Source organism: Salvelinus sp. IW2-2015, linkage group LG2 (genome assembly GCF_002910315.2).
Source record: "Salvelinus sp. IW2-2015 linkage group LG2, ASM291031v2, whole genome shotgun sequence".
Classification (NCBI taxonomy): domain Eukaryota; kingdom Metazoa; phylum Chordata; class Actinopteri; order Salmoniformes; family Salmonidae; genus Salvelinus; species Salvelinus sp. IW2-2015.
The window spans coordinates 20,759,279-20,771,547 of NC_036839.1; the positions used below are offsets into that span (position 1 = coordinate 20,759,279).

General features: G+C 46.5%; 1 protein-coding gene across 2 annotated transcripts in view; it reads right to left on the minus strand.

Moving 5' to 3' along the window:
• Window positions 1-6,219: 6,219 nt before the first annotated feature.
• The window catches only part of LOC111976652 (NEDD8-conjugating enzyme UBE2F), a 105,838-nt gene continuing 99,788 nt past the window's right edge, over window positions 6,220-12,269 (minus strand). For both annotated transcript variants that reach the window (XM_024005656.2, XM_024005663.2), the window contains one exon: window positions 6,220-6,683. In XM_024005656.2, coding sequence (XP_023861424.1) covers window positions 6,633-6,683 — 51 coding nt within the window. In that variant the 3' untranslated portion in view covers window positions 6,220-6,632. The remainder of the gene's footprint in view (window positions 6,684-12,269) is intronic.

Below are 12,269 nucleotides of genomic sequence, written 5' to 3' on the forward strand. Positions count from 1 at the left end.
CTGCCTGCATGCTGAAAATCTTAGCCAGCGTGTGTCCGTGTTTAGGCTAACTGATTTGGAAACAAACATTTTGGCCCTGTTCTACACTAAATTGATAACATCTCTTTCAGACGGCCATGAACAAAGGGTCCAGAAAAATTTGAGGGGAATCAGCACTTTTCCTAAATGAAAACTGTCCTCAAGGTTGTAGTGTGCTAAAGAAGGTACAGGCTACGTGCAGAGGAAGCGAAAGTGTGTGGCTGAACAGTTCTGGGTGTATACTAGTTAAGAAGGCAGTAGCAATGAGAGAAATCTTTCATGGAGAGAGGAAGAAGCTTCGATCCACTGTAAAAGACAGTACAGCAGTGTGTCACAGCCTCAAGCAAGATGGCCGTCTCCTGACTGCTCTGTACCTGCATGCGTCCTGCCTCAGCACAGCCGTCTCCCCCTTTTTAGAAGAGAGCGTGGGGCGGTACTTATGGAGCCAGATACCTGCCAAAAGGTTGAACYTATGTATCGTTAGGATCGTAATAAAATCCATACGTAAATTGTTAGGATCGTAAGCAGAGATTGCGCATACCTGCAGACGAGTATGTCTATGTAAGTGTGTGTAAGCTCCGGCCAAAGCCCAGCAGAAGTTGTGCGTGAGTGATTGACAGCTGTCGGCTGAAAAAGTGTGTGAGAGAGGTTGTCCAGTGGAGTGTGTGTTGTGTGTGTGTGTGTGTGTGTGTGTGTGTGTGTGTGTGTGTGTGTGTGTGTGTGTGTGTGACAGAGAAGGTTGTCCAGTGGAGTGTGTGTGTGAGAGCGAGAGAGGTGAGGGGAGGTGGTCCAGGCTGCTGACACTGACCACCCTCTTTCTCAGGAGACTGACTCACTATCTGACAGCCTGGATCAACATTCTGCTATGGTCATCATCATTTCAGCACAGAGTTAGTTAACACTAAACAGTACTGTGTGAGACCTGGAGTGTAATGATTAGTCTAAAATGTTTTGCAAATAAAACTAGAGTTTCTATTGGACAAATTCAGGTAGGTCCCTCCCTGTTTCGTTTGCTTCCTAGTGAATACACCCCTGAAAACTAATGTGTCAACATGAGTAATTAGCTTAATATGTCATTAACATTGTTGTACACAGGACAGTTATAACTAGTGGTGTAACGGACTGTAGTTGATCCGTGATCTGTACGGGTCACCCCCCACGGTTCGGCACACATGTGAACCGCAGATCAATTGCAAAGTTTACCATCATAATGTGAAACTTTTACTGCCGCTTATACGTTTTAAAGTAATAATTCCCTAAATCTCGATGCAGAGTTGTAATGAAAAGATAAAGACAAGACAGATGCTGTGTTTTACTCTGAAGCCTGAAGGTTMATTTTATTATCTTTTTTAAAGCAGTTGTGTGTACTGTTCACGTGAACGGGGCATGTTGAATTCCAACGAATCAATCCTGGATGCTCACGTTGCAAAAATCTAAGAAGAAAAAAGAGCAGTGACAGCCATGGCTAGCGGAGGAGCTGAAGAACTGGAAAAGCCTCCCGCTTKATTTGTCTCATCTATGGGAGCATTTTGGCTTCCCTGTCAAATATGATGACGGAAGAAGGGTGGTGGACAACACCATTACGGTGTGTAGGCATTGTGCCACAAGAAAGCCGTATGATCATGGAAATACATCGAGCACGGCCATACTTTTAAAGCGTCATCACCCTGGTGTGTCAGTGACGGGAGCCAACTCAGCCAAGAGGCAACTTCTCACCGCGGCATTTAAGCAGCCCTTTGCTGCAGAATCAGACCGGACTAAAGCCATCACCAAATCTATTGGGACGTTTATCGCTGCAGATATGAGGCCATAGTCTGTTGTGGAAAACAAAAGGGTTWAAAAATATGGTGAAAGTGCTTGAGCCACGCTAGGAAATCCCCTGGCGCACCCACTTCAGTATGAAGATCYTGACAGATCGTTATGAACAGGAAAATATCAAAATAGTCGACSAATTATCCAAGGCATCCTCTGTTGCCCTCACCACAGACGGGTGGACCTCCAGGGCAACGGAAAGCTACGTGACTGTTCACTACACCACAGAGGAGTAGACCTCCAGGGTAACAGAAAGCTACATGACTGTTCACTACACCAACAGACGGGAGTGGATTCACTCTTCCATGTGTATGATCAGGAGGAGCTAAGCGTGGACAACGCCAGGCTAGAACCCCTTTCCCCGACTTTATCCGCTTCCAAACCGGAGGTAACACGAAACCTCACTAGGTGCATGTCTGGAGTGGCCTTCGTCTAGAGGAGTGAACCAAAAGCACCCTCATGGGCTGCTCGACTGGTTCACCATACACACAGAGGAGTGGACCTCTCAGGGTAGACTGACTTAATGCCCTGGAGTAGCGCACTGACTGCTCACCTACAACACCACAGTAGGGAAGCTGGACCCTCGCGAGGTACACAGAACAGCCTAACGTGACCTGAGACTGCTCACTACTGAGCCGAGGAGGAGGTGGAGGTAGGATGAGCATCGAGGGTAAACAGGATATACGCTACAGTGATCTGACTGCTCAGCTCATCTACCACGTACGTGGTTAGACCTCCAAGGGTAACACGCAAGGACTACAGTGAGTCCCGTCGACTGGTTCATACACCGACACGAGTGAGTGATCCGTGCGCGTAGTGGAGACAGCAAAGAGTCTCACCAGTGTACATGTGACTGCTCTACACACCACAGAGGAGTGGACCTCCAGGTAACAGAAAGCTACGTGACTGACTGTCACACTACACACAGAGGAGTGGACCTCCAGGGTAACAAAGAAGCTACGTGACTGATGTCACTACACCACAGAGGAGTGGACCTCCAGGGTAACAGAAAGCTACGTGACTGTACTGTCACTACACCACAGACGGGTGGACTCCAGGTAACAAAAGCTACGTGACTGTTGCTCACTACACCACAGACGGGTGGACCCTCCAGGGTAACAGAAAGCTACGTGACTGTACTGTCACTACACCACAGAGGAGTGGACCTCCTAGGGTAACAGAAAGCTACGTGACTGACTGTTCACTAACCACAGAGGAGTGGACCTCCAGGGTAACAGAAAGCTACGTGACTTGACTGCTCACTACACCACAGAGGAGTGACCTCCAGGGTAACAGAAAGCTACGTGACTGTGACTGCTCACTACACCACAGAGGAGTGGACCTCCAGGGTAACAGAAAGCTACGTGACTGTGACTGTCACTACACCACAGACGGGTGGACCTCCAGGGTAACAGAAAGCTACGTGACTGACTGTCACTACACCACAGAGGAGTGGACCTCCAGGGTAACAGAAAGCTACGTGACTGTGACTGCTCACTACACCACAGAGGAGTGGACCTCCAGGGTAACAGAAAGCTACGTGACTGTGACTGCTCACTACACCACAGACGGGTGGACCTCCAGGTAACAGAAAGTACGTGACTGTGACTGCTCACTACACCACAGAGGAGTGGCCTCCAGGGTAACAAAGAAAAGCTACGTGACTGTTCACTACACCACAGAGGAGTGGACGTCCAGGGTAACAGAAAGCTACGTGACTGTGACTGTTCACTACACCACAGAGGAGTGGACCTCCAGGGTAACAGAAAGCTACGTGACTGTTCACTACACCACAGAGGAGTGGACCTCCACGGTAACAGAAAGCTACGTGACTGTTCACTATACCACAGAGGAGTGGACCTCCAGGGTAACGGAAAGCTACGTGACTGACTGCTCACTAAACCAGAGGAGTGGGAGATGCGAAGTCCGGTGCTACAGACATGAGATTGACACAGGCACAAATCCAGCGCAGGTACTGCTAGGAGCAGTAGCAGAATGGAAGCTAGAGGCCCAATAGCAATATCACAATCACCACAGATAATGCCAAGAACCAAGTAAATGCAGTGATAGAGGCTGGACTGGGGCCACAGATAGCTTGCTTTGCACATGTGATCAATTTAATGATCCCAAAGGGGAATCTCAGTGAACCAGATGGACCGCCTCCTTGGGAGGATCAGGAAGGTGGTTTCCTTTTTCCACCGAAGAACAACAGCCGCTCATGTGCTTAAGACCAAGCAGGAAATGCTACAGCTACCGACCCACAAGCTCATACACCATGTCACAACAAGATAGCTCTCCAACATGTCATAAGTGGAATTCCATCTTGAGCAGCAGGCAGCTGTATACTCTGCTCTGACAGACAAGACCCTGAAAAAACAAAGACATCGTCACCTTGTCTGATGATGACGTGAAAGTGGCAGGGGAGGTCCTCCAGGTGCTCAAACCCCTCAAAACAGTTACAACCCTATTGAGCACTGAAACTGCACCGTCTGTGTCCATGATCCTACCTCTGAAAACAAGGATTCTACAATCCATGGCCCCAAGCGAGGAAGACCGCACCATCACTAGAGATGTCAAGGCTGCCATTAGAGAATTTGAAGTTAAGCGCAGGTCTGCTTTCTTTCTTTTTTTTGATGATGGACACAGGCWATTTTTTTCATTCACTATTGTTCAAAGGAAGAAGGTATCATGCCTCATATTGCACTTTAATTTAACAATTGAGTATTGAATATTTTATTTAAACATTGAAGTTCCTTGCTTTAAGTAATAAATGGAAAGCAAAGTTATATTTGTCTCCCTTATTTTTTTTGCTGATCTGAAAAATTATCCGCTCTGCGACTCAAAACCGTGATCCYAACCGTGAGTTTTGTGATCCGTTGTACCACTAGTTATAACATTGCAGTTCAATTAACATTGTTGCCAGCAATTACAATCCACAAATGTGTGATAAGGACATTGAATGTGGAAAGAAAGAAAAAAACACAACAAGTACATGTTTTTCCTTATTAAATCCTCTTTAATATATCTTAAAAAATGGATATACAATCTGAGAAAGAAAAGGAGGATTTAAACTGAGGAACAGACAGACCCTCCTGAGCCCCACAGAGAACTAGGCTAGCTGGACCAGTAAAATAAGGAGTGTGGGGCTAGGAACCAGAGCATGCTAAAAACAAGTCACATGAACCCCTGTTCATTTGAACACACACACACACACACACACACACACACACACACACACACACACACACACACACGGGCACAGAAGAGCATACACACACACCTCAACACACACTCTTCTAACATACCTACTGTAAAATACACCACCTCCTGGTCACATACATTTTGCCTCATGCAAACATGTGAATACAATTTAATACAGTGATGACACTGAATCTAACGTTCCAATATGCACACATACAGGCACAAAGCCAGCCCAGGCAAAGCGAAGCAACAAACCCACACACTCAAAGATAAACATATCTCTCAGAAACACACACACACACACACACACACACACACACACACACACACACACACACACACACACACACACACACACACACACACACACACACACACAGAGGGGGACATTCAGACACATGAGGTCATTCATACAGAGGAGACCACAGGCCCTTCCCTTTAGACACCTCACAACAGAGGACTCTCATACAACACCTAGCAGAGAAGAGAGCCCTCGTATTCCCCCTACCTCCATGGGGGCAGAGGAGAATGCATGAGTGTGGTGGGGCCTAAGAGAGTGGAGGGAGAAACGTCAGGATGGAGGGATGGAGCAAGACAGACAGACTTTGAGGCACAGTGCCCTCTACGTTTGGCTTCCCCAGAGGTAAGGGGAGCTGAGATAAGGTCAAGGTTCAGGTGTGGTGGTAGAACTTGTACTGTGGTACAGCTTGAGTCTTTTCCTAGGAGCTTGATCTGGACAGTGTTACAGTGTGTCTGGGGCACTGGTAAATTGTGTGCCCCCTGTGGATGAGTGAACAGAACAGACAGGAAGTGGGCGTGTCTGAAGTGGTACCCTATTCCATATGTAGTGRACTACTTCTGACCAGGGCCTATAGGGCTCTTGTCAAAAGTAGGGTAATATAAAMGGGTGCCATTTCAGACGTACGCTGAGTGAAGTGGACAACAGAATGGGGACTGACTGGGTCGGTGGGCACTTGTCATTCACATGCTGTCTGATGAGGTGGGTGTGGGAGTGCAGGCCTTGAATGAGTGACATAACAGAGATGTTGTTTTTCCAGCTGTGTGTGTTTGTGTGGCTGGGTGGGTGTGCATGCACAACCAAGTGCTGTGTGTTGTGAGTAACTAGTTGAGTGTGTTTGCTTTTCAATGTGCGTGAAGGGATTCTGTGTGTGTGTGTGCTCGTGTGCATTTTCTTTGCAACCAGACATGGCAGGCACTAAAACTGAGAAACACTAACAGATAATCTTTCTCTTTGATTCGTCAATTCTTAAATAACAGCTAAGTGGATTGGTTAAATCCCGGGTCCTCACTGCCACATGCGCTCACTATTATTGGCTCAGAGAGGCCCCGTCATTGGACAATCCCTGCGGTGARGCAGCATGATTACTCTAGGCCACTCAGGGCAATTAAAGCATAATCCCTCAAACTTTTAAAAAACAATTTTTCTTGTAAATCTTTTTTTTCTTTCAGCGTCATTGTATTGCAGTCAGGGCGTGTCAGCAATGTGCAGCGGTTGGTTGACGAGACTTTAGGGGGCGGGGTTCAGCTGCGCAGTCGAAGAAAGGGGGGGTTGCAGGCAGCCGGCGCAGCTGACGCAGTCATCATCTGGCATAGTGCTTGATGTAATCTTGAACCTTATTCCGGAAATCCTCCTAGAGCAAGACACACAAACAACATCAGTGAGCTTTTCTGGATCTACTGTATATCCTTGTTWAATTTTTACAAACATCTTACCTCCAACTGCTCTGAAAATCTTTAGGCCAATATACAGAGTGTTCATCAGTTTAAATGACTTTGAGCGAGACATTCAATAACAATGCAGTAAGCTGCATCAGGGGTTGATGGCAGTGATACAGTGGGGTGAAAACATTACCAACAAACCCTGCGCACTTCCTGGCAAGCAAAACATGATACGACCACTGAGGGCACGGCAACAACCAGAGCTATGAAAACATTACCCGCAGAGCGTCCGTCCGGCCAGGGAATACGGTCCCCATTGCCAGACTGTGGAGATGGAGGTAGATACGGAGGGCCCTGCTGCACTGCTAAAGCTCTGGCTCCGGGTAAACAGCCTCCAACAACAAGATGCCTGAGAGGAACCCAGGAGGATTCAGGATTCCTCAATTAGCTCTGCTGGCCTGTTGTTCTGTACCCAGTACCAGGCTGTAAATAACCCCAGTCTACAGGGAGTCTGGAGGAACACACTGAACAGCCCATCTTTGCTCTGTCTTTGACCACCTCTGTTTGCCCAGCCGGTGCATACACAGTATCTGGGCCTAATTGATCCTTCTGAATGGTATGGAACACTATAGTGCAGTACCTCCACTACAGAACTGGGGAGTTAAAGCCTGGGCCAGAATGAGTGTGTGTGTCTGCCATGCGAGTGTGTGTGTGTCTGCCATGAGGGTGTGTGTGTGTCTGCCATGAGGGTGTGTGCGTGTCTGCCATGAGGGTGTGTGTGTGTGTGTGAGAGATAGAGTGTGTGTACTCTGTGCGTGTGTGTAGAGTGTAAATGAAATAAAGTCAAATGAATTCCCATGAGCCTGTCTGGGGACAGTGTGCTAGATGATTGAGAGGAGAAATGGAGCCAGGTTGGCATGGCAGCATACGTAGCGGCACAGGTGGCAGGAGCAGCTCAAGGCGATTGATATCCTTGGCTCTGTTTGTCTCTCCTTGGTCAGCTTGCTCCCTGCCCTTTTCCTTTTCCAGGGCCAGCTATATTAAACCACACCAGCTCAGGTCATGCACAGCACAGCACAGTTCTGAGAGCAACAACAAACGCATCCAACAAAAGCCTATTTTCTTCTCTTCTCACTAGTGGTCCAGGATTTGGGTTRGATTGGGAATTGATGAGGTTAGAAGGGGGTGGAGTCCGCTAAAAGACTACACAGCCCTGGTATCAGGAGCCAAGGCAAGTGAAAGAAGCAACTGTAAACCCTCCTCCAATCTGCACAGGGACATCAACGCATTATTTACCCATCAAGCTCCAGTTTCACAGATGRACGTTTCCCAAGATAGGATTCATTCCTTTGAGAATAAGCTCAGAATGAGGCTTGGTCAGGGCTGGAAAAGGCCAGAAGAGTCTCAGACAACAACAACAACGCCAACAACAACTTATGGAGATAAGCGCGAGACAATGCTTTAAAATGGTGACGACTTTAGGACAAATGTGTGTGGCTGACTTACAATTGACATTTMAGTCATTTAGCAGACAATCTTATCCAGAGAGACTGACAGTTAGTACTAGACTTAGWTCCTAGCATGCCATCTAAAAGAGCCTGCTACTCAATAGCTTACTTTACKCTCAGGGAAAAACAATTAGCACTACAGATCTCTCTCTCCGTCCGACATTGCATGAAAGCTTGTATGTAAATGTGGATGAATATCACAATCAGACGGCTGGTTAGTAACCTGCTATTTGAGTCATAATCCATCCTACTGGGTCTCCACAGTCCTTAATGAAAGCCAGAGAACAGATGACCTGGGGGGGTAGATTATGACGTTGGTCTGTTATGGGAAACTCCAAGGACGTGGGGAGGACAGACAGAGACTGATATGAAGGAGGAAAGCAGTGAGGAAACCAACCAAACAAAGCCTGTAGTTGAAGCAGACACTGACTGACGGACTAACGTTAGCGGCCATCCATTAGTGAACTGAACCATGTAACCTTTCCTACTGAATTAGCTCACATCCTCCCAGCAGGCAGGTACACCAGTGTTCAAAACACCTCTTCTGTTCAAAACACCWCTTCAAGAGGTAAGTGAATTAATGCAAATGGCTGTACTTCGCCTTGGGTGGAATGTGCTCCAGCTTTACAGTCAGGCTATAGCAACAGAGCAAAGTAAATATCACTAAGTTAAAGAGCCTTCAGCACAGCTAGGCAGGCAGACAGAACAGAGAAGGAACAGTTAGAACAGGGACCTCAGAACAATCCAAGCTGAGACCTTGGGGGATTCAACTGCTGCACCCCCCCCCCCACACTTTACATAACTCTGCAGCCTTGCTAAACATTTTGGCAGCGAGCTGAGCGCAGCACAGAGCTTGAAATAGCCCCCCCACGTAGTTCTGCGTATTAATCTGCCCCATTATAACAATCTGAAGGGTTTGTGGTCATGTGGGCCTTGCCTTTCTTCCCTGGCTAAAAGGGTTTTGATATACCTCTGTATGTAGAATGTTACAAAGAAACAGATATTGGGGGGGGGGAGATTTATATTAGGTTTTACTACGACTACTCAACATAACAATGGAGATGAATGATGACATTCAGAACAGTTCTTTGACATACAAGTCAATGTCCTCAAACAAATTCAAAAGTAAAAGTGCAGATATAATCAACCTAGTCCTGCAGATTTATAAACCATTTCCCTCGGGGAGTAGGTCAAACCTACATACTGTCCCTCCCCTGCTACAGCAAATACAGAAAAAGAGACAAGCTGAATTTCCTTTCAGATCTCATCAATGTCACTGTTTTGACTCCCAGGGACATGTTTATTACACACGACTGGCAGAGATGACATGCGCTCTGAAACCCTCAGTCACTCTTTGGTTTGGCCATTCAGACGTTTTCAGAAACCAAACTGACCAATCAATGGCCTTCAGTAACCCTGTGACATGGTTTGTAACACCAAACAAGTTTACTTCAGAACACAGGGSTGCATGGCTCCTCTCCTCCATGTCCTTTACATTTACATAGTCATTTAGCAGACACTCTTATTCAGAGCGACTTACAGTTAGTGCATTCATCTAAAGATAGCACGGTGGGGAAACCACAATGCTCAGTCATAGTAAGCAAATGTTTCCTTTAAAGTAGCGATCAGCAAAGTCAAGTGCGGGTGTTCGTTCACAAAAGCCTGTTGGATTATTTCAGATACTTGACCTTTTTGTATATGTCATCCAGAGACGTTCTCCACTGCACTGTTGTGGGACAGTTTGGAGCATCTGCAGAGTCACCCTCAAACACTCACCCCTCCAGCTCAAAAAGTCTGATAGCCCAAATTGYATGTGATCTGTCCAGATGGGAACAGACAGCTCAACACAGCATTAATGTGAGTCTAGTGTGTGTTCCTGTCCCGACGCTACTGTGTAGGGACAGCACCTGCAGTGCTAGACCAGCTGCACACACCACCACTGCTACAGGTAGGGTAGGAGCAGCAGTCAAGCTATGTAAAAGGCAATCACATCACCTGAACACCAACTCAGCAGACGCTGTCAGGGTAGACCGCAGGGGTGGGAGGGCGGAAGGGGTGGAGTGGTAGAAAACAAGACCTCCTGATGGCACTCATCTCGCACTCTATCACTTCGAATCCCCCTCTTCCTCTTTCCTCCCCATCAGGACTCGGGATAGAACATTTTAGAGCCCTCTGGCTCACCTGGTAACGTGATCAGWTTGCACCGATTCAGGTCAGATCACGTCATGTAGAACTAGCGCTGAAGGTGGCCCACAGCCAGCAAGGTGTTACAAATACTAGATAGTCCGACAGGAGATCACACAGAGGCCAGATGAGCTAGTGATTTCAAAGAATTATTGACAGAAAGAAAGTTTACAAAACAAKATTTCTGTACCGTCAGTTTTCACTTCACAAAACTGACAGTCTATACTAAGCGCTAAAGACCACCGTGGTTCAACCATCCAGAACCATGTAGAACCATGTAGAACCAGACCCAGTCACGTGGATGCTGGGTTCTTTTCACGTGCAAACAAGCCAGTTGATTGGCTATTGATCCAGTGTGAGACAGATTGTTAGCACAGTAAAGATACTGGTCCTGGGGTGGTTGGAGAGCCATAGATCTGCATTAGGATGCAGTCAGAAGACCACAGGGTCCCTCAAGAGAGCATTATGCAAAGCCTTCGTTAAGCCARCGGACTGGGGGTCATCAATGGTGCAGTATGGCTGACCATGCTAGAATACCTGAGTGACTAATCATATCAGTCAAAACGTGGCTGTTAGTTTGCTGTGGACAACCTTAAAAATAAACAATTTTCTGTGGCATTGCAATAGTTAATGTGACGTCCAAAAGTATTTGGACAGTGACACATTTTGTTGTTTTGGCTCTGTACTCCCGCAATTTGGATTTAAAAGGATACAATGACTAGGTTGTAGTAGAGATGTTCAGCTTTAATTTGAGGGTATTTTCATCTACATCGGGATCAAAAATACAGTACTTTTTGTACATATTTCCATAAAATGGGGGGGACTAAAAGTATTTGGACAAATTCACGTATACAGTGTATTCGGAAAGTATTTAGACCCCTTGACTTTTTCCCACGTTGTTACAATACAGCCTTATTCTAAAATTGATTAAATCTTTTTTTTTCCCCAGCAGCAATCTACACACAATACCCTATAATATAGGGTATTGTGTGTAGATTGCTGCTGAAAAAAAAATAAGATTTAATCAATTTTAGAATAAGGTGGCCCAGCCTGAACTCAGCCAGAGCAAAGTACAGAGAGATATTTCTTTTTTTATACATTTGCAACAATATAGGGCCTATATTGTTGCAAATGTATAAAAAAAGAAATATCACATTTAGATAAGTATTCAGACCCTTTACTCAGTAATTTGTTAACGCGATTACAGCATCGAGTCTTCTTGGGTATGACGCTACAAGCTTGGCACACCTGTATTTGGGGACTTTCTCCCATTCTTCTCTGCAGATCCTCAAGCTCTGTCAGGTTGGATGGGGAGCGTGCCAGGTGTTCTCCAGACGTGACACTTGGCATTCAGGCAAAAGAGTTCAATCTTGGTTTCATCAGACCAGAGAATCGTGTTTCTCATGGTCAGAGTTCTTTAGGTTCCTTTTGGAAAACTCCAAGCGGGCTGTCACGTGCCTTTTACTAAGGAGTGGCTTCCATCTGGCCACTCTACCATAAAGACCTGATTGGTTGTCCTTCTGGAAGGTTCTCCCATCTCCAAAGAGGAACTCTGGAGCTCTGTCAAAGTGACCATCATGGTCACCTCTCTGACCAAGGCCCTTCTCCCCCGATTGCTCAGTTTGGCCGGGTGGCCAGCWCTAGGAAGAGTCTTGGTGGTAACAAAATTCTTCCATTTAAGAATGATGGAGGCCACTGTGCTCTGGGGACCTTCAATGCTGCAGAAATGTCTTGGTACCCTTCCCCTGATCTGTGCCTTGACACAATCCTGTCTCMGAGCCCTTCGACCTCATGGCTTGGTTTTTGCTCTGACATGCACTGTCAACRGTGGGACCTTATATAGAAAAGGTGTGCCTTTCCAAATCA